This window comes from Bidens hawaiensis, unplaced genomic scaffold, assembly GCF_021521415.1.
Source record: "Bidens hawaiensis isolate Kalapana, Puna unplaced genomic scaffold, B.hawaiensis_p1.1 tig00076570_1, whole genome shotgun sequence".
Classification (NCBI taxonomy): domain Eukaryota; kingdom Viridiplantae; phylum Streptophyta; class Magnoliopsida; order Asterales; family Asteraceae; genus Bidens; species Bidens hawaiensis.
This window is the reverse complement of record NW_027503207.1, coordinates 3,790-28,619: the sequence shown is the minus strand read 5'-3', so window position 1 is coordinate 28,619 and position 24,830 is coordinate 3,790. Positions and strand designations below refer to the sequence as shown.

General features: G+C 31.9%; 1 protein-coding gene across 1 annotated transcript; it reads left to right on the top strand.

Moving 5' to 3' along the window:
- Positions 1–11,225: 11,225 nt before the first annotated feature.
- Positions 11,226–16,782, top strand: LOC143606692 (TMV resistance protein N-like). The gene is made up of 4 exons (XM_077082370.1): positions 11,226–11,798; positions 12,142–13,240; positions 13,342–13,644; positions 13,748–16,782. The coding sequence occupies exons 1-4, from the start codon at positions 11,320–11,322 to the stop codon at positions 15,602–15,604; spliced, it is 3,738 nt and encodes a 1,245-aa protein (XP_076938485.1). The 5' UTR covers positions 11,226–11,319; the 3' UTR covers positions 15,605–16,782.
- The last annotated feature ends 8,048 nt before the right edge of the window (positions 16,783–24,830 follow it).

Genomic DNA, 24,830 nt, shown 5'->3' with positions numbered 1-24,830 from the left:
TTTATTATTATAAAAATTTCTTAAAATTCATATCTTAATTATAATGTAACTTAACAGAAATATATATTATTTTTATGTTTTTATTATTTGTAACTTAATCATGCTTATCATGATATTTAAGGATATTCTATTATTACATTAATTTTTAAAGAAAATAAATAGTTAATTCTGTTAAAAGTCATTTACCATGTTTTCATAAAATTCAAACTCTTTGCTTCTTCTTTTTCTCTATAAGTACGTTGTTAATATATATATATATATATATATGGAATGGTTCATGCGAGAAGTCAATTTATAGTGAGAAGTGCGAGAATTAAATGAGTCATTGATCATGTCTAATCAATGGTATATAATCATAATGGCAAAGTTGTAATAAATTAGATATGGACTGTTATTTTTGTATGTGTATGCATATAACGTGATATGTGTAGAAAACTATTATGATATGTGTAGGTTAATACAATGATCTGTGTAGACGAAAATATGAACTAGTTTTATATGTACATACATATAATTTGATCTGTGTAGACAATTACTATGATATGTGTAGGTTAGTACCGTGATCTATGTAGGTGATAACATGAAATATTTTTGTATGTGTATGTATATAATGTGATGTGTGTAGGCAACTATTGTGATATGTGTAGTTTAATACCGTGATCTGTGTATGTGATAACATGAACTAGTTTTGTATGTGCATGCATATAATTTGTCTGTGTAGACAACTATTATGATATGTGTAGGTTAATACCGTGATCTGTGTAAGTGATAACATGAACTAATTTTATATGTGTATATAGGGATAATTATTCGAAATGAATTGTTCTTATTTTAATATAAAAATAAAAATCTGGAATTGTAAAAAGAATTTTGAAATAATGAAAAACAATAAATATAATATAAAAAAAGATAAAAAAGAAAATTATGTGTGAAACCCCCAACTTATTTATTAGTTACCAAAAAACAAAGCATGGAAATTTTACTAATATGCCCTAGTAATTAATTAAACATAAAATAAAAGAAAATTATATGATTGGTTGGAAGGACTTCTCGCACTTCTCGCAATAAGAAACACTTCTGAAATGAACCTAATCATATATATATATATATATATATATATATATATATATATCGATTAGTTAAATATTCCAATAACTTCCCATAATATTTAGTTTTCAGTATTTTCTTCCATAACTTAGACCTAATGTTTAAGATATAAATATTTTATGGTTTGATTTATATGTTTTTATACATTTAAATATATTTAACATTCCTTATAAAACAAATTACTTAACTAAAAGCATTCAAAACGTTAAACCAAAAAATTTGTTTCAATCTCATTCCACTATTTTTGTTTTTTAAAAATCATTTAGGATATTGAAACCTAGAATATCGTTTTCATCAGTTATTTACATACTTTCAATATTATATTAACTTATTAATTTTACTCCTTTACAAATACAACGAACCGGGTTATGTTAGTTTTACATGTTGGTTAGTACAAAATTAAAGTGTTTATTATGGTTTATATTCAAAATAATAAAGTTATACACATTTTTATAAAAAAAAAAGCTACATTTATAACGTATTATTAAAATTTATAAAAATTACTTAAAATTCACATCTTAATTATACTGTAACTTAATAGAAATATATATTATTTTTATTTTTTTATATTATTTGTAACTTAATCATGCTTCTCATGATATTTCAAGTCCATTATCACATTAATTTTTTTAAAAAATAAATATTTAATCCGGTTAAAAGTCATTTACCATGCTTTCATAAATACAAACTCTTTGCTTCTTCTTTTTTTCTATAAGTTGTTAAATTATATATATCTATTAGTTAGATATTCCAATAACTTTCATAATATTAACTAATAACATGAGATTAGTATTCAAAATTTATACATTCCTAATCTAATCCTTTCAAATATTATAAATAAGAATCACTACATTCACTTTATTCAACTTTAAATATTTTAACATTCTGTTAACTCAGAATAATCACTGTTATTTGACCATGCTTTAAGATTAGTATGTCTTTGTCATTTTTCTAGCAATTACATTTATATGAAATGAAACAAATCATTTTATTATATTTTAATTTTCGGTTTTATATGTCTCTTGATTATACAATTGTTAATTGTAAAATACAAAATAACTTAAAAACTTGTCATACGCAGAATATTAATGACAACGAATTTATCATGATCAATCAATTTCAAATTCTAAATATTCTTAAGATGATTTTTGATAAACAATTTATACCGACCAACACAATCACAAATGTAGTGTATAAGTAAGGTTTTAGTTATTGTAATCTTAATTATGTAATTTTAATGTAAATTGTAATTATATTAACAACATGTGATCATGTTGTTGATTGTATTTCAGTTAATGGTTAAAGTTTAAAATTTTTTCATCAATTACCCGTGTATAATATATTGAGGCCGTGTGAAAAATGTTTCTAGAAGGGGAGGTTACCATCCGTTTGTTAACCTCCATTCCTTGTATCCCTCCATCATCGGAGCAGTTTAACATCACCAATGCTTCATATTTCGTAGATTGCAATCTTCTCCCTTAACCATCTCCACACTCTTGATCGCCCAAATTGGCAATTACAGCTCTCCTCCGGAACCCTAATTCTCGATTCTCACCACTCAAGATCATCATTCCTGGAAGCTACTTTATTTTGCTCCATGGCAGCTGAGCCCAGAGCCCTAACAGATTCAAGACGTTTACGAAGCCACCGTGTATGAAATTGAGGCACTATTTGCCAACCAATACTCTTTATTCTTAAGAAACGAGGCCATAGGCGTCTGGAAAAGTTTAGGAAACTCCATTATTAGAGGTATATTCATGCAATTAGAGAATTTAATCTTTATTGTATCCTGGTAAGTGCTGCTATTTCTCTTCTTTACGTGATATTTTATGCTTAATTAAATGCATCTAGTGTTAGGAGGAGTTTGAATTGATATGTACGTGTTGGGTTCTGTTGTGGGAATTGAGCAACTCCTATTTTATCTTGCTGAATTGAAGAGAAGACTAGACAAGATATGCAGTTTGAAGGCTTCACTGGCTAAGTTATAGGTACCTTTGCACATGTGATTTTTTTTACAGTTTGTTTTATACTGATTTAACCTTATTTATCGTTTCAGTCTTCAGGTTCTGATTTCTCTGATAAGTTAATACAAAGGAACTTGCTAAAGAGTTACAGGAGGCTTTTAATGAAGTTTATGTTACTCGAAAGCTTTTAGAAAACTTGTCTAGTGATAAGGTATTTTAAAAATGTCTTTATTATTAGTAAAGTTTAAATTTACTGAATGTTTTTAAGTTGCCTTACGATCTAAAGGGTCGAGTTGCAGGATTTCACTAGGAAATTTGGTTCTTAGTGTGAAGACAACAATGGATGGTCAAATGTTATACATCTATGGCAAAGACGAGGTTCAAGTTGGTTCTTTAACGAGTTGGGGTCAGCTAGGTCAGTTTTCCAGTAAAATGTCTTGATTCAACAATGCAATCTCTTCCTCATCAGTTTGACTTGACTGGTATTGATTTAAAGTTTATGTATTGTTTGCGTTGTGTTCAACTGCTCAATTAAGTTTCTTTTTCTTGGCATATAAATTCTTTATGCTTTACATGCAAGTGCTAATGTCTTATTTGTTTATGTATTCGAGAATCAAGTAGCTGACACAAATCACAGACCAAAAGTCTTATTGTTAAGGCTAGAAATTCCTGAAGCTATCATGATCTTTGTACTAAATTGAAGATGGGACTGAATTTTGGTTTTCTAACTTGTCTATGAAATGATAGCTTTGGATCATTTTAACTGTTTGTTTCTTTATACTAGAAAACGGGTCAATCTGCAACTTTCGGGCAATGTGTCGATGCCCCCACCGGACGGCTCTGTAATGTCTAAAATGAAGCAGACTTTGTAGGTACTTTTCAGATGGATTTATATCTAGGTTAATTATAAGCATTAAAGACCGATTTGATTTGTGTTTAGAATTGAATTGTTATGTATGATTTTGCCGCCAAGTAAGTTGGACTACTAAGAGTTTTGACAAAGCAGTCACACAAACAGAATTGTAGTTGGATTCATTTTACTTTATTGAATACTCTTAATACATGAGCTTTTGAAATGGATTCTTCTCTTAGGTACGTAGTTAGGTGCTGGTACTAAGTTATTTATCTCAAATTAAGTCTATTATTTTTTTTAATTAAGATGACGTTGGGTAGAGATAGCAAAAATGGGTGGCCGGTATAAAAAGTAGTTTTATAGCACGTGCCAGTCAAGCTTTGAAATGCTAAGCTTTATCTCTGGAGATTTGTTCTTTTACATTGAATTTATTATATGCATTTTTAATTGTAAACAATGAAGAGGTATTTTTTATAATTCTTTGCTAAGATTACAACTTCATTCGTGGTTGAAATGTTATAATGTCTGTGTAAATATGAACTCAAACATTTCATACATTTTGGCTCTTTTTTCAACGAATATTGTTTTGTTTAGAATATAAAGACAAAATACTTATGCCATTATCACATTAAAGTAGTTGAACTACCCGTCCACGACGGGTATAAAACTAGTTATTGGTTTCAAATAGTGTATTTTAAGGGATATTGGTTTTAAATATTTTTAACTTTGACTCATTGGTAGATAGCAATTATGATGTTGATGTTCTTTAGTGTTTTGTAATCCAGTTTCTTTCAAGATCTGAAAGAAGGTTCCAGCGAATTTGCCAAAAACACTACTATTAAGCTAATTCATTTCGGGAGTATTATAAATGAGCACCAGAAACACATGTTAAACACTTTAGCATACGTAGAGCTGGATCAAACATTTACATGTCTCAAAAACGAAACCAACTCTTTTTTGCGTTGGTAAAACAACATATTGGGGTGTATCTCAAGAAATAAGCTCAGCTCATATCCGTGAGGTTCAAAGCATATAGTTTATGATGTATTATGTAGCAGTAACACATTTTATTCATAGTTTCATACCATGATTGCCTTTGTTATGAGTTCTATATACTATGATATTTGAATAGAATCCGGTGTTTTTTAGTCAGATTTTTGCGTATGGCAAAAATAATATTGTATAATGTATTATTTGGGAATAGGTTTTTGGTAATTGTTCGCAATTACGTTTACACACCAAGTGCTTATTTCTTCTTTTTTTTCCGCTTTATATTTTACATTTTTAAACTAGAATACATTTATTGTAATATATATATATATATATATATATATATATAGGATTTGGATCATTTCAGAAGTGTTCTTATGATGAGAAGTGCGAGAAGAAATTCTAACCAATCAAAATTTTTCTATTTAATTTCGTATTATTTAGTTGTAGAAGTAATTAGTAAAAGGTTCTAATTAATGTTAAGTTACAAATGACTATACATTTATTTTTTATTTTTTAATTTGATATAATCTTCAAAAAATACATAAAACAAAACCACCATACTCATACTATAAAAAAAATTATATTAACCATCATAAAAACAAATACATACACAAATCATAATATTAACCTCACATAAAAAAGACTAGTTCGCATGCACATAACTAGTTCATGGTAACCTACATAAATCACAATATTAACCCTATATATACAAATTTTATTACTTCATGTTATAGCCTACCCATTTGTATTTACATACGCAGATCACAAAATTAACCTACACAAACAAAACCTTTTCATGATGTCACATACAATTAATAATATTTAACCTAAACTTGTAAACTATTCGCAACGTAGGAACGCACAATGTTATTTATTTTTATTTTTATTATTCTATAATTTATCTTTTATGTGTAGGCAATACGAGTTATGTGTAGGTGAATATTATTTATATGTAGGTGAAAATGAAATAAATTAGCAATCTGTGTAGGTGAATACGAGTTATGTGTAGGTGAAAACAAAAGAAACAAAATTTGTGTAAATGAAAATAAGTTGTGCTTGTAATACGAGTTACATTTTAATAAAAATAAAAATAACTAACAATTTGTATATAAACACGAGCTATATGTAGATTATTGTGTTACTTGTGTACGTGATCAAGTAATTACAATTCACCTACATATACATTGATTTTCATATGTAGGTACGTAAAAGAAAATTTAAATAAATCTTATGAAACCATGAATATAAAAAATTTTCTCTCGATTATATTTTATTAAAATTATTCTAGAAGATTTTTTATATAAAAGTCAATTTATCTTTTCTAAAATTTGTAACTTTCTACAAGATTTAATATGAAGAATAATCTAGAAGTAATTAGGGGAATTAATACTTTGAACAACTAGGGGATAATCAATGGTTGGGATCGACTTCTCGCACTTCTCGCTATAATATCACTTCTCGCATGATCCATCCCCTATATATATATATATATATATATATATATATATATATATATAGCTTTAAGTTCAAGAAAGAAATCAAATTATTGCAAGAAATGAGAGAAATAAATATTAGCCACTAGTTTTATTTTAGGTTTTAAATATTTAAAAATGTATAAAAAAGATGTAAATGCAACAATAAATGCACTCTCTCTCTCTCCAATTAATACAACTAATATAACCATAATAAATCTCTCTTTAATTAATATATCTAACTAATTTAACTATAATAATTAAAAAGATAAAAACACTACTTTAGTTTTATTTTTTATTTACACATTCTTCATTTTATTCAACATAAATACAATTTATTCATATAATACTATTCTTTATATTAAAAAATATTTTCCACTCAATTTATTAACATGTTTTTAACACTAAATATCAAAACATAATATATATTTTTTTCAATTGTTATGCCTATAAAAATTATTGTCATAAATAATAATAAAAAAAATATCATACAAATGTGTCCATTAAATGTAAACAATAAATATACAACCTACACAAAGTTATATAACCTACACTTGTTTTGAGCGATAAAAACACACACATACAAAAGGCATACAACTTACATATGTAATTCGACATCAACAATTATATAAACTACACGAAGATACACATATCTTACACATGCGTAGGTTATATGTTTTTCGTATGTAGGTTATATGTTTTTTTATTCTTAGAACAAGTGTAAGTTATATGTTTTTGTGTAGGTTGTATATTTTTTATTGGCATTTTATGCAAAGATGTGTAAGATAGTTTTTTGTATTATTCATCACAATGTAATTACGTGTTGATGGATATTGATATGTTGAGTTTGAAGAAATTGGTTTTGAATAAAAAGAAATTAATGTATGAATAAATTGTATTTGTGTAAGACAAAATTTTCGTGTGTGGGTTATATGTTTTTCGTTTATAGGTTATATGTTTTCGTGTGCGTGTGTATTTCATTGATGATAAATTTGTGTGTAGGTTATATGTTTTTCGTGTGTAGGTTATATGTTATCTTATTCTTAGAACAAGTATAGATTATACATTTTTGTGTAGGTTGTATGTTTTTTTGTTGATTTTTAATGCAAACACGTGTAAAATAGTTTTCTAGTATTATTCATTATAATGTAAGTATGTTTTGATGGATATTAATATATTGAGTTGGAAGAAATTAGTTTTGGATAGAAAGAAATTTTAATGTATGAATAAATTATACTTGTGTAGGATAAAAATTCAAGATACAAAAAATAAGTTATAAAATAAATGAGTTCTTAATATTTTCCAACTATAATAAATTAATTAGTTATATTAGTTAAGTAAATAAGTATTATGGTTTATTAGTTATATTAATTGAAGAAAAAGAATGATTAATACTTTCTTTATTTAGCTTTAAGAATTTAAAAATTAAAACAAAACTAGTGGTTCATATTCATTTCTTGCAATAATATCATTTCTCTCTTGAACCATCCCATATATATATACAGGGGTAGGTTATTATAAAAAGTTAAGAGTGTCTAAAAAGTGTAGGAAGAAATCTGGGGTGTTGGATCTTAGCAATCAATGGTTAAGATGGAAAGTTGAGATAATTTGGAGTATGTTTTATTTTAAAGGCCAAGAAAGATGTGTTAAAGGGCATACTCGTCTAATGTCTTATAATATATATAGAAATATTTATTAAAGCTTTAATTATCATATTAAAACTTTAATTACCAAGAACTAAAACACACTGGCTTGAACATCATAACCAACATTATTGAACAAAATATATTATTATCATATTAAAGCTTTAATTACCAAGAACTAAACCACACTGGCTTGAACATCATAACCAACATTATTGAACAAAACATATTATTATTAATTATGATATTTTAATCCATATTTAAAACACAACACCAAGAACATCAAAAAAATATATAACAGTGTGTTTTAAATAAAAAAATAAATAAAATTTAAAAAAACATCATATTTTAATCCAATTTTAAAACACAACATCAAAATCACCAAGAACTAAAACACACTATCTATAATTAAATTTACATAAACACCATAACAAACATTTATGAACAAAAATACTATGTATAAATAAAGATTTAAAAACACTACATTTTGAAACACAATACCAAGAAGAACTTCCATGATTAACATCGAGAACTGAATGAATAAAAAATACACTACTCTGAATGAATAAAACACTCACACAAAATTTTCCTTACGTATAATAAACATACAAAAAAAAAAACTTATCTAATATTTAATTATTAAATTCAAGCCTTTGAAACTAACAATAATAATAAAAAACACTCCACCAACAAAAGAATTTATTCACTGTAACTTCTTCGTTTACACCCTCTAGAGTCTTGAACGTTTCCCATGTCTTGCAACAAAACGGCGTAAGCAAACGATGACCCGGTGATGACGTCAATGTCAAAGGCAAACGTGTTTCTGGTCATTGTTCTATTCAACGGTGAGCGCGAGACGGACGTCAACATCATTATGATTCTCCGAGTGGTCCGTGGCATAGATAGATCTGAACTAATCATCCTTCGTTAACCTAGCAGTGGTGGTTGTGGTTCAGATGGGCAGTAGTCGTTGGCGCGGGATCGATTTGGTGGCAGGGTGGCGGTGGCTTGTTAAACAAAGGCAGTGGTTGTTTGCAAATGGTTTCAACAGAATTGAAAGATAATGGGGAGCAGGTTTTATTATTTTGGTTTGAAGAATCGTGGATCTTGATTTTATGATATGAAAAAGATAAATTATTTGCTTAATAACCATCTAAAAATAGGATCACTGATTCACCATTAATAAATAAATTAATTCCCAAATTAAAATTTTTTAATGTTGACCATCCTAGCCTTATGTATTATACTTCATCTAACGCACCAGATTAATTCCTACACTTCTTAGGAAATATTGGCTTTTTATTATAACCTTCTTCTATATATACATTATCTAAACTATAAAATCAAATATCTTAACAAATGACGGGTCAATTCATGAACAGCTAGGTCTTGGTCCCCTAGCTTGATAGATTGAAATACATAACCCGCTCCAACTTTGTGTACACAACATCAAGACCAACCAAGGGAACCCACCAATCAGAGAGATGACTAAGAACTACACTATAGACATTCATTGTATGTACACAAGTTCGCATGCAATACGTGTATGATGCTACCATAACAAACCGAATCACTAGCAACCAAAATCCAGTTGCGTCCCTACCGCTAGGGGTGTTCAAAGTCGGATATCCAGATTTCGGATATATGAACCTTTCGTATAATGGATTTCACTATCCGAATCCGAAATTTCGGATATCCGGCCGGATAGAGATATCAGAGAAAAAATAATAATTATAAAAAATTTCAAAAACTACTTTTAAAATATTTTGGATATCTGAAATACCCATAAAATTATCTGAAGTATCTGAAAATTATACGAAAGTTATCCAAAATATCCGAAAAGTTATCAGAAATATCCGAATATTATCCAAAATATCCGAAAAATTACCCAAAACATCCAAAATTAATCGAAACTTATAAATAATATTTATTTTTTAAATAAGTAAAAAAAATATTTTTGACAGTTCGGATATCCGCACTATCCGAAAATGTTCAAAATCACTATCCGAATCCAAAATTCGGATATCCGAGATTCGGATATCTAAATTTTCGGATAATTCGGATTCGGATTTTCTGACATCTCGGATACGGATTCGGATTCCGATTTTTAGAGCACCCTTACCTGCCGCAACGCGCGGGCTCTGTCACTAGTTATATTTTATTTTCAGTATGATGGTTTTTATATGAAGACATATCTACCTATTTTAATAAAAGAAAATAACTGGGGACGTTTGTCACTTGAAGATTCATTCATAGCTTAAATTTCTCGCTCATATTATTTTTTTATATTTAATGAAAACATATTTATGTTAGTGTAATCAAAACATATCAATTTATTTTTTTATTCAAATAACTAATTACCTAAATTATATGGATTAAAAATATGTTGGTATTATAAACAAAATTATTTATATCTTTAATCAAATCAAATCTACCTTTTTTTATTAAATCAATTTACATGCACTTTTGAGTATAGAGGATAAATATGATAAAATTCAATGAATGATATTTATAGGTTTAAAATGATAAAGACAAGAAGAAATTATGAATGAATAACAATTTTATTCCCACATATTCATTCAACCTCCATGGATTCATGAATTTTTCATCCGACCATCTCTTTTGAAACTGTAATATAAAAGCGTTTTTTATTTATGCTAATTTTATATATGATTTTTTATGTAATTTATAATGAAACATCTTATCATCTTTTGTTAGAATTTATTATTCATTAATTCATTAAAAATATAATTATAATTTATAAAATCACTAGGTGTATCTTTTTATGATTATGAAGAAATTACGTGAGAATATAACCATGTATTTGTATGAATATTCCATCAAAAATTATAATTTGAACTTATAAATCTATTTAATTTGATAAAATACGAGTTTTTTTTAAAAAAAATTATCATTTAATTTATATATTTTAATTGTATTTATTTTAAGTGTATCATACAGTTCTAAATCTGGTATATATATATATATATATATATATATATATATATATATATATATATATATATAAAAGTATAAACGGCCAAATGGCCAAATATTCCTTTTCAAAATTCCAATGGAAAATCTTATTCTTTTGACCAAATAAGTGGCTTTCCTTTCTCCAATAATTGTTACGCTTTTTTTTTTTCCAAACAGATACATCACAATTATCAATCGGTACCAACAAACTGTCTTCATAGTATCAACACTCTTCATCTCTTCCGTGTTTGTTTGCAATCAGTTCACACAAGTTTCCCGCATTCAAGTTTTCAGCTTCATCCATACACTCAATGGCCTCTACTTCAGCTTCATCCATTCAAAAGAGCTTCAAATATGATGTGTTTTTAAGCTTCAGGGGTAAAGATACCCGTAAGAACTTCATTGATCATCTTTATCATGCTCTTCAGCATAAAAGCATTTACACTTACAGAGATGATGAGGAAATCAAGAAAGGGAAAAGGATCAATGATGAGCTCATCAGATCCATAGAAGACTCCAAATTTTACATTATTGTTTTCTCCAAGAACTATGCATCCTCATCATGGTGCTTAGACGAGCTCGTCAAGATTATGGAGTGCCAGAAGACGAACGAGCACATTGCATTCCCAGTGTTCTTTGATGTGGAACCCACCGAAGTTCGGAAACAAAGTGGGGCAGTTGGAGAAGCATTTGCCAAGCATAAAGAGCTGGACATTTCTGGAAAATGGAGAGATGCTCTGAAAGAAGCAGCAGATCTAGCTGGGTGGGAGTTGAAGAACACCTTTGATGGGTACATATATTCCGTCTATATATCTCTGTTATATTCTTTCAATTTATATCTTTCTAATTTATGTTCAAAAGAGGCATCCATGGTATCTCAGTCTTATTGTTAAATTCTAACTCAAACGTGTCTTTTTTATTGATTGAAAGTGAATATTTGACAGTATATAATACATATACTCGGGATATGAATACTCTGGTTTTAGTTTTAATGATTATGTTGTCTATATATGTTTATTCTTGTAACTCTCATATTCATATAAGTATATTCATATTCATATACTCTATTACTTAAAATGGATTGTACGTTATAGATTTGAGATTAATGTAACTTAATCTTATTTGACACACAGGCATGAAGCTCAACTTGTTAAAAAAATTGTAGAGGAGATCTCACTAGAGCTACGTCCCATTAACTATGGAATTGATGAAAAATTAGTAGGCATGGAGGAACGTGTTAAAGACGTGGTTTCATCTTTAGCAGTTGATATTGAGGATGTGCGCCTGATTGGGATCAAGGGGATGGGAGGGGCCGGGAAGACAACTTTGGCGAGAGCTGTTTTTGATCAAATATCCTATCAGTTCGAAGGCTCAAGCTTTGTTGAGAATGTCAGGGAAGTTTCAAAAGGCTCGATAGGCGGTTTGAAGTCGTTGCAAAAACAAGTACTTTCGGATGTCTTAAATAAACAAGATATCACTGTAAATGGTGTTTATCAAGGGAAAAGTATGATGAAAGATAGGATGCGTGGTGTAAAGGCTCTTCTTGTTCTAGATGATGTAGATCTTTTGGAACAGCTTGAGGCATTAGCCGGTGATCCTAACTGGTTTAAGCTGGGAAGTAGAGTTATCATTACAACAAGAGATAAGCAAGTGTTGGAAGCACACCGCGTGAACTTGATTCTTGATGTCAATCTGTTGTCACATAAGGAAGCAATTTGCCTCTTTAGTAAGTATGCATTTGGTAGAGAAATTCCAATTCAAGGATATGAAAATCTATCAAAACAAGTTGTATCATATGCTGCTGGTCTTCCCTTGACGATAAGAGTTTTGGGCTCGTTTCTATGTGGTAAAGATGAACTTGAATGGACAGATGCATTAGATAGACAAAAAACAATTCCTTTAAAGGAAACTCTGGAAATATTGGAATTAAGTTACAACTCTCTAGAAGAGGATTACAAGGAAATATTCCTAGATGTTGCATGCATACTAAAAGGTTGGGAGAAAGAAAAGGCAATTATAGCGCTTGAAAGCTGCGGATTTCATGCCAGAAGTGGTTTAAAAGTTCTAGAGCAAAAATCTCTTTTAACATCTTCTAGTGGGTGGTTGAGTATGCATGACCATATAGAAGAAATGGGTAAGAATATTGTTCGTCGTTTGCACCCAAAGGATCCTTACAGACATAGTCGGTTGTGGATTCAAGATGAAGTTGAAGATATATTGGTTGAAGACAAGGTACGTAAGGTTCATGCTTATTTTTAAGATGGAGGAAACTAACACATAATAATTTGTTCTTACACAAGGTTCATGCATTTGCTTTTTTTTTTTTATTATAGGGTAGTGAAGCAACAAGATGTCTAACGTTGAACCTCCCGGTTGAATCAGTTATTTTAATGAACGGTCTTAAAAGAATGAAAGAACTAAGATTTCTTGAAGTGATATATAATGATTTCGATGATGACACTAATATTGACTACAACGAAGATAGCCAATACCTACCAAATTGTTTAAAATATTTATCTTTGGTTGATTACCCTTTTTCTCGTTTACCTAAAGGTTTTCAAGCAAATGATCTTGTTGGCTTCACATTATGCGATTCCACTTTCATCCATCAGCTTTGGGAAGGAGGAGAAAAAAAGGTACGAATTATGGTTATTTTTTTTCTTGCATGATTCTTTATTATGCTACATATCTATTGGCTTGTCATTACGCCTAGTTCATTTTCAATTTTGCTCATGACAGGTTCTAAAGAAGCTCAGATCCATTGATCTCTTTAATTGTAGTTTGAGAACTTTGGACTTTGCCCTATTTCCGAATCTTGAGTGGCTATATATATCAGGTTGTTGGAATCTAGAAGAACTTCACATGCATGTTAAAAATTTTAAGCTCAAATATTTTAACCTTTGTCATTATGAGCACATGAGCTTGGATCTTGTGGGGGCTCAGAATCTCAACAATTTAATTGTAAAATGTGGCTGTTTATTAAAGCTTCAAATGCCGGTTGAAGCTTTAGAGCTTAGAAACGTCTCCCTACACTGTCACCAATTGAAAACCCTTAACCTTACGGGGACTCCGAATCTTGAGACGCTAGAAGTTGAAGAATGCGGGGACTTGGTAGAAATTCACATGCCCGTTGAAAGTCTAAAGCTCAAAAATATCTCCCTCCAATGTTGTAAGTTGAAAACCCTAAACCTTACGCATACGTTGAATCTTGAGACATTGATAGTTGAAGAATGTGAGGACTTGGTAGAACTTCACATGCCCGTTGAAAGTCTAAAGCTCAAACACATCTCCCTCCGATGTTGTAAGTTGAAAACTCTAAACCTTACGCAGACGTTGTATCTTGAGACATTGAAAGTTGAAGAATGTGAGGACTTGGACATGCCCATTGAAAGTCTAAAGCTCAAACACCTCTCCCTTCGATGTTGTACGTTGAAAACTCTTAACCTTACGCAGTCTCTGAGTCTTGAGATATTAAAAGTTGAAGCATGTGGGGGCTTGGTAGAACTTCACATGCCTGATGAAAATCTAAAGCTCGAACGCCTCTCCCTCCAATGTTGTAAGTTGAAAACCCTTAACCTTCGGCGGTCTCTGAGTCTTGAGACGATAAAAGTTGAAGAATGTGGGGACTTGGTAGAAATTCACATGCCCATTGAAAGTCTAAAGCTTAAAAGCGTCTCCCTCCAATATTGTTTTATGTTGGAAACCATTGACCTTGGTCTTATTTCAAATCTTGAGCGGTTAGACATTAAAGATTGCTATAATTTGGTAGAAATTCGCGCTCCCGTTGGATGCCTAAAACGGCTTGTCCGCATAAAACTTACCGGTTGTATCAGGTTTAAACCTATTTTGGTTAACCCCTGGTTTCCTGATTTTGGTTCTTCAGCTGAGTTACATTTGATTGCGAGGTCCTTAGATATATGCCCATTACACCCTGACAATAATTTGCCTAAGTTCCAGTTTGAATGTATTTATAAGGAACGTCTACCCTCGTCGATTGGAAATCTTGAAAAGCTGCTTTCTTTTGGTCTATGTGCGTGTACAAACCTAGCGCGTTTCTCAGGAAGTATTTGCAGTTTACAATGTCTAAGAAAGCTTACACTGGAAGGTAGTATCCTTGAGGTGCCCAAAGAGATTGACAGGTTGGAATGTCTAGAGGAGCTAGCTTTGTTGTCAACATATATTAAACATTTTCCGGATAGCAATTGTATGTTGAAGCATCTTAAAGTTCTTCGGCTTAAATCTTGTTGGTTTCTTGAGCAGTTACCTGAAAATCTTGGCAGATTAGAGTGTTTAGAAGAGCTGCACTTAACAGAATGTGTATCCCTACGACATATCCCAAACAGCGTATGTGAGATGAAACGTCTCAAATGCTTCCATCTCCCATATTGTGTTCTAGTTGAGAAATTGCCCGAGGAAATAGGAGGATTAAAATGTTTGGAGGAGTTGAATATAGAAGGTACAGGCATAAGTCATCTTCCACTAAGCATTTTTCAACTGAAAGGTCTGCTTATTATTGGGTCTATGTGGCGGCTTGAGTCATATGGTTTTACAACCCTGTTGGAAAAATCAAACTACACCTCCTGCTGCTACATATAACTGTGGATAGCACAGACACCCGCAACATACGGAATTACTGTAAGGGTACTTTCTCATTTTTCTATTTATAGTCTTACTTTGAGTTTGCGCTTTGAAATAAAAACTAATTCAGAACTTGCCCTTTGAAATTAATAACTTGGATACGGCTTCTATATCGGCTTCTTGGACCGGGTATGGGATTTATTTTTCGCGGGTATGGCCAAGTATGACTGTATGAGATTGGTGATACCCGGCCCGCCTGAATCATGAACCCAAATTTTAATTTTATTTTATTTAAACCCTTTTCTAGTATATACTTCATAATACTTCATTTTTGCTGATATGGTAAATAACAATTGCAAATGGTAATCAAAAGTCCTAAATCTATACTGTTAGTCTGTTCCATTTTTAGTGAAATCATTGTTCCTAAAGTAAACTAATTTTGTCCAAATTTAGTCCTAAAAGTAAATTCTCATACAATTTTACTGTAAAGGACAAAAATTACTAAATAAATTTAGGTGTACGTTACATTTAACCACCCACGTACAGAAATAACAATTTTATTATGCAATGTAGCATTATATTTTAATATGTAATAGTTGATGTAGCATTATAAATACAATGTATACACTAGTTGGCAAAAAAAATATACTTAAAACCCTAACGGAAATTTTCTTAAGAAACTAATAGGTATACCTCACACCGGCCTGCGGGTATGCCCGATAACGGACGGATAATTACCCACATATACTTGACGGGTTATGGGCCGGGTAAAGAAAATGATTTTACAACCGGGTATGGGACTGGAACTGTGATTAGCAATACCCAACCATTATCATCCCTACAAGAAACTATCACATTGTGAATTGCAGCACTTATTCTCTGGTTGCATGTAACATGTAAGAATAATAAATATTTGGGGAAATCACCAAAACAACCATGGTTCCACGATTATTTACTGAAATAAATATGGAAAGTCTTCAAAACCTAGAGACTTCACGAAAATTGAGGACCTCAGAACTTGACACATGGGTGAAGCGTATAGCTAGACTTTAAGGGCTATATATGATAATCGGACCCACTAACGGATCGCTCTTTTCGTGATACATAGCATTTTTTAGATCGAGGAAATGTCCACCCATACATCTTCTAAGGGGAAATGTCTAGCAGATATGCAACTCATTTTTCTGGCGAGCACGTCTTAGTGGACTTTAGCAAATAAAATCCAATAAACAAATCAAACCCCAAAATCAAGATCATGTATTAATGATGCAGTTGGACCAGGTGGTGAAACGTGGCCATACTAGGTGTTGAAATTGAACCAAACCCCCCCCCCCCCCTTCCAAAATAAAAACATATACTATTTATATTTAAAATATAAAAATTATAGCACATGATTGAATTTAATAGAAAAAACTAACATCCGTTTGCGAAAAGGATGAAATGCGCAAACTTTTTAAAACATAGAGGAACCCGTTGTAATTACCTTAGTCAAAGGGCACGCCCTGAAATTTGGTAAAAATAAAAAGAACGAAAAAATGCAATTCACTGTAAAAATTGTGGATTTGTAATTAGAGCTGGTTATTAAGCATGTTTTATTTTCAGGACATAATAGAGAGAAAGATAAGTTGGGGGGGGGGGGGGGGGTCTCTTTGGATAACAGAAGCAAGGTAGAAGGGTTAGCAGCGACAAGGAGTGAAAGCTGGAGGGTTCTTGTTCATAATTTGCTCATTAGTAATTTGAAACGTGAAGTTACAGAATCGGTTATGAAATTCAACACGGTCAGTTACTTCGATTCCTATCTGAGCTCACCCGGTACTCTCATTTAATTATATTATTGAGCATGCCTTTTGAACTAAACATTATATTCGAATCAAGATACTAATATAAAAAAATTGGATGTTATATTCTTTGATAACAAAAAGAATTTTATAATTTTATAACTGATAGATGAGTATATTGATCTCATATGTTTAGGAACAGAAAGGATACTGCGATTGTTGTTCTCATATGTTCTACCAAGGAATCACTGTTAAGTTATTTCTATGTAGCAAGTTGATACATCAGTAACAACGAGCCCTGTGTCTGAAATAAACATTGAAATTAAGTATTGGCTCTATTTGTTCATATTTTTGGTTGATATTTGTTATAAGTCAGATTTACAATCACACAAATGTTAGTATATATATCGAATTTTGTCACACACAAAAAGTTTAATCAAATGTATAACCATTTTTGTAAAAGTGTGTACAATTTTTTATATGTTCTTCTGTATAATCTTGTTCATCGGATGAATTTTTTCTTGTTCATGTTAATACAAGAGTTTAGGATCCTACAATTTGTATAATACTATTGAGTTCCAATCTGGTGTTGGTATAATTCCTAATTGTATTTTTGATTTATGGTTTCAAATGGTTTGCTGCTTGTACAAACACCACTAGCTATGTGTAGTGATTTGTCTGATGGAATGTAAAGAAAATCCTTTTTTCTTCATAATTCCTACTAAAACATTGTGCCATGTATGATATTCAAAGAGGATGACATTAACAGATTATTTATAAACTAAGTAACACAAAACTTTATCAAAAACTAAACTTTGATTTTAGTTAACTTTATACGACTTACCAGAAGAAACGAGTTATGCTTACAAACACCAAAAGTTCAAAATATTGTGGAAAAATAATAAGGTTATTGTAGCATCTATAAACAGCCCGCCCCGGCAGTCAAAATTCATATAGCTTCCTATATCAGCATACTCATTTGAGCAATCAAGATAAATCGAGCACCAATTTTGATACAAAAAGATTATGTTGCTGCTAATTTTTCATAACTAGCTAGAACTTGATCTCATACTATACTCAGCTACAAGCTTTGCAAATGAGGATGATTTGTCTTCCAGCAACTTTGTTGGAGAACCATATTCTTCATTCAGACCTGCATATATATACCAAACAAAAATAAATTACTTGGATCAACACTTCAACCCCAAAGATGACATAAACGGCACAAAAGTTTATAAACAGACCTTGTTCTAGAACCAAAACCATGTCACTATCGAGCACAGAGGTGATACGATGCGCGATCGATATGACAGTGGAGTTGATAAAGTGTTTCCCGAGTGTTTGCTGAATCATTCCTTCAGTTGCAGTGTCTACTGATGCAGTAGCTTCGTCAAGTACTAAGACTTTAGTTTTTTTGAGTAACACACGCCCGAGACACACCAGCTGCCTTTGACCCACACTCCAGTTCTCTCCATTCTCGATAACTATTAAGTTTAGTTTTTATTAAACGATTAAAGAAGTATAACCCAAATGGAAGAGTGTTTGTATTAGAGTCGACTTACCACTTCCGGTTCTTCCTACAATCCCAGTTTTCTTTTCTCCACAGAAAGTGCACGTAAGGCCTCGCAACACAAGTGGCATATGTGGTGCATACCGAACCTTATCAAAAGAAACCATTAAATTAAATTTTAGTGCCAGAAAGACTGAACACCAGACCAAAAGTTTATAGATCAAAGAAAATATGACTAATAGGTGTTTGATTGAGGTACCTGCAGATGGCGTATATCAACTTTTCCCTTAGACGGCCACTGATAAGCAGGCCTATTGGATTCTATAACGAGAGGAGGTTCACTCGGGACAGAAGAATACTGAAATATTCTTTCAACTGAAATAATTTTGTTTTCGAGGTCGGTTAATATCCGTACTGCCCACCCTTGTAAGTTGTTCAGAGTAAGCCCATAAATAACAGCCAATCCAGCAATACCTTGTTAAAGGTAGAAATCAAAGGTCACATCAGCCATATATACTTTAACCTTCACTATCGATTAAAGCACTTTGTAAGAAGAAGAAAGCAGACTTACTTGGATCAATCGTTCCCTCTGGGATAGAAATCAAGAAAATCAAAAACACAGCAAGCGTAAGCAAAGACAGCATATCCAAACGTATGCCCAACCATTCCATAGCCCCAGCAGTATGAAACGTCGGCCTTGAAAAATTGTCATTTAGTTCCAGATTTGTGTCCTGGAATCTGGCTTGTTGATCAAAGCTTCTAATGGTTGTTGATCCTGATATTGTTTCAGCAAAATTCTGTATCACGGGACCTTTACAAACCCCACCTAGCCGGGCGATTTCTCTTGCTGATGGCAAGTAGTATTGCCGTAACCAGATGCACATTCCCGCAACAGGAACAAATATTAAGATCACTTGCCAAGCACATTGTGACATAACTACAATGATGCCAAGAAGTTGAATGATTGCAAACATAAAAGATGCAACTTGGTTAGGAATTTGCAAGTCCACTGCACTTCACTACGTGAAAATCGACTTTTAGCCACACATGTGGTCCGGGCGATTTGCCACACTTCGGCTTAAATGTGTGGCTAAAAGGTATTTGACCATGTTTGAAAACCTTCCAGAATGTTTTGGCCACACATGTTATTCTTCATGTGACCATTCTATACCTACTCAGGTACTTTTCGCCACCCTTTGAAAAAAACTGTGACAAAAGCTAGCCATATTATAAAAATGTGTGGCGAAATGTGACCTACCTTCATAGTTTGTTTGATCTTTGATACATGTAACCAAAAACACATGCATTAGCCACAAACTGTGACATTTAACTAGCCACATGTTTTAAAAGTGTGGCCAAATGTGACGAACGGCTACTGTATTGATAAGAGGTGTGTCTAAAAGGTAAAAGATATAGCCACTTATATTACGTTGTGTGGCCTAATGTCACATTTGTTAGCCACATTTTTAATAATGTGGCGAAATATGACGAACAACATTGTATTTATTAGTAATGTGGCTAAAACGCTTAAAATATATGGCCACTTATAAGATGTTGTGTGACCAAAGAGTAGTTTAGTTTTATATGGCTAAAACGCTTTATTTTTCCTAAGTATCATCACCTTCACCTCCTCCCAATTACAAACCTAATCCATAAACATCGAATGAAGCTCATTACTCTTCTTCATCACTTTGATTCTTGCTCCAAACTTCATTAACCTAACGGGGGTTTTCAACATGATTAATTAAAACCCTAGAGATGTCAAAAAATGTTAGGGTTTGAGTTTTGTTGAGATCAGTTGGTTGACAGATTCGTTCTCGTTTATTGATTGGTCTGTAACTCGATGTTAAACAACAATTATGTAACATCCCAAACTTCAAGATTTTTATAAATATGGATTTTAAACCAAAGAGGGGTCAAAGAGGAAATAAAAAAGGGTGGGTGATGTATATTTTTGGATGTTCTGGATGTGTGTGTGGACAGAAGAAAAAAAAAAGCAAGAAGAAGAGAACGAGCAAGAAGGAGAACAGATGATTTCACTTCTCAAATCGATTATCAAATCGAGCATTAGAAAATACATAATCATCGTCTAGTAGATCGATTATTGGGTAAGTGTTTCTAACCCTAAAGTTGGGGCTTTGTTATCTACACTTCATGCATGATGATCTAGTACGTGTTTTATGTGATTATTGATGGACTGATAGTGATAATATTGATTATGTGATCTATTACTAGTTATAATTGTTGATTATATCATAGTAGTGTCAAACTGTGTTCAAAAGTATACCAAATTTGATGAACACAGTTGATAAATTAGAGATCTTTTATGGATGTGGTTATATGATTATAATTTGTACACATAAGTTGATTGTTGTAATGCATCAAACATAAGAGGTCATTGTTAAAATGTGTGAGCAAATAGGCATTTCAGATCGTGCGTAGAGATTTAAAGTAATGATTTCAAATGAATGCACACAAGGTGTTTGTGAAAATGTCTCAACCAACAAGGAATTAAAAGAGTTGTTAAGATGTGAAATTCATATTACCGCTGTCAATAAAATTCGTATAAAATCATAGAAAAATCGGGTGAATGTGTATTATACATGCTTGAAAACCTCTTTTGATGTACTAGGTTTCATCTTTGAACACGATAAGCTAATTCATACTTAAAACGGATCAAAACAGTAGATTAAAATGATGACAGCATGCTGTTTGAAGTTAAATTATGTTGCTGTCCTGTTCTTTGAATAATCATATAAAATAGTATAAAAATCCGAGAAAGATGTATTTTATATTCTTGAAAATCTCCTTGAGTCTACTACGTTTTATATGTGAACATGAAAAGCTGTTTCGGATGAAATATTGTTCAAAACAGTTAGTTTCTAGAGCAATACAGCAGATTCAGCATACTGTTTTGACAGAAAATAGGTTGCTGACCTGTTTTGCTAAAAATCACATATAATAAACCGTAGCTCCGATTAAGGTGAACTTTATATGCTTGGAAACCTCTGTGAGTTTACTACATTTTGATTTTGAGCATATTAAGTTAGTTCTGACTTTTAACTGGTCGAAAGTTGAGGTGAATAGGTGCTGCACAAAAGGTGCAGTACTGAAAATAGTTTTTTCATAATAATAAATGGTATGCGCACTTGTTTAGAAGAGATTATGACATAACTGCTTTGATGTAAATTAATGCCATAATGTATGAAGTTGCTAAGTAGAGCCTAGTCGTATATGTAGTGAGTTAACCGTTAAAACGGGGGAAGTGGATAAATGGCTTGAAAATGTTTAACTGGTAACTTGATGAACACATTGATGATTCTTGGCTTGTTAATTATTCGGTATGAATGAGAGTGGTATGAAAATATAAAGAATACTAATGTCGAGTGTCCACATTATGTATTCTAACTTGTTGAAAGTTGACTTTAATAAGCTAGGTATGTTGAAGCTTGGAAGCCAACGAGTCAAATGAACGAAGTGTAATCAAGCTCCTACGAACAAAGGTAAGTTTATCTTACATCTATTTTAAGAAGTTACAAGTCTTATTAGTATGTTTTGATTTATTATGAATATCAAATGGATACGGGCCGCCTTGACCCATTAATTGAAAGTTGATTCTTTTGACTATACTTAGTGCGTACTGGTTGTTTTAACTCGTTACAATTTGAAGTTTACCCTACCAAATGTCTAAGTGGGAATTACACATGTCTAGAATATAAATAGTATTAGCATTGTGTAGTACGGTTTGATTTGGGTTTCGGACTAGCTTGTCGATTATAATAATAATATAGTAACTAGATGAAGATTTGTCTCGTTGGTGAATATTAAATTAGTAGCATGATTTAATTAGAGAAATGATTCGTTAAGTTGTTTAGACGGGTTGTAAATAATATGTTGAAAAGTTGTAACCGTTTCTAAAGTTGAATTTTAGTTGAGACGTGAAATAGCATTAAGATTAATTTAAATGGGTTGTAATTATGTTGATGGGTTCTAATCATGCTGATTAGAAACAGGTACGCGAAGCTTATGATCAATCGGGCGAGTTAAGATACATAATAAATTGAATCTTTGGAGTTGCATAACGGTAGCCAGCATAGACTACGTTGGACCTGGTTTGGCTTAATATTTTGACTAATGTTACTCCGGGTTTAATATCTTATTTATATATAATATTGGCAATAACTAATATTTGGTATTGGATTGCTTTAGGTGAAGCCCACAAATGGAAGCGAAAAGCCGAAGATCAAGTGCTCGGATTTGGACACCAATACACATCAAAGTGCAAGTTTCTAATATTGATAATGAATTATGAATAAGTTTTAAAATATGTACTATCTTTGATTAAAAGACAATTCCTACGGATATTATACGTGATGTTCGGATAATATACGTGATGTGTGGATACATGTTAGGATTTTTGGTACTGTTGACATTACTTATTATCACCAACGATTTTTTTTAATTGAGTCGTTCGGACCCTGACCTGTTCCGACCCTGGCCCGTTCTGACCCATAATCCATTTCGACCCAACCCAACCCATTTGCCACCCCTATGTTTAATGTATATTGATGGGTTAGGCGAGTTGTACCTCTTAAGACACAATTTAAAAAATATTCAAAATAATAATAAAAAAATCATAAGTCAAATTATAAATAAAAAACAGAAAAAGTAATAAAACTAAACATTTCCTCTGCTGTCCTTGTTCAAAAAAAAAAAAAATTCGACCCGAAACCCGTTTTGACCCGTTCCGACCTTGACCATTTTGACCCGGACCCGTTATGACCCGAACCTTATGACCCTGACCCATTCCGACCAAAACCATAACAACCCCTTTTTTTAATTGACCCGTTTGGACTTGACCTGTTTCGACCCATAACCCGTTTCGACCCAACCCAACCCATTTTCCACCCCTATGTTTAATGTATATTGACGGGTTATGCGAGTTGTACCTCTTAAGACAAAATTTAAAATTATATGCATAATGGGCCATTAGAGATTTCAAGGCCCAATATGATCTATTATGACATGTATGAGTTGTTTTTGTTTATTATGGTCTAATATGACTCCCTATAACACAATATAACCCTTAAATATCTAATGTTACATATCACATGCCATAATAGACCACTAAGAGATTTCAAGCCCTAATATCACCCATTAGAGCGACTATGACATGAAAAGGGCTATAATGGGCCACTAACACCAACAAGGCCCAATAAGACCTATGATGAAAGTATCACATGTTATCGGCCATTAACATCAAACTATGACTAATGACATTCCTATACAACCTTCTTAGAGAAACTATGATGTGATAAATGATATAATGGGCCACAAACACCAGTTAAGGTCCAATAAGGCCCATTGATGAAAGTAAGACATTTTGTTGGGCGTTAACCAAACTATGACTCACTAAACTCATATTCAACCCTTTGAGAGCAACTATGATATGATAGAGACTACAATGGGTCACTAACAACAATCAAGGCCCATGACGGCCCATTAATGCAAAGTATGACGACCAACTATGCCTATGGCTCACTACACTCATATACAACCCTCTTGTAGCAACAGGGACATGATAGATGCTATAATGGACACTAGTACCATTCAAGGCCCATTGATGAATGTATGACATGTTTTGGGCGTTAACATCTAAGTATGACTAATGATAGTCATATACAAACTTCTTAAAGCAACTATGACGTAACCAAGGGACACTAACATCTAACTATGAGTCTATGACTAATGATAGCCAAATAACGCCTATTGACGAAAGTATGGTGTGTTTCGGGCGTTAACACCTAACCATGACTAATGACACTCCTATACAACTCTTTTAGAGCAACTGTGACATGATAGATGCTATAATGAGACACTAACACCGATTAAGAACTAGTATGACCCACTAATAAGCGTATGGTTTATTATTGGTCGTTAACACTGATTACTACAC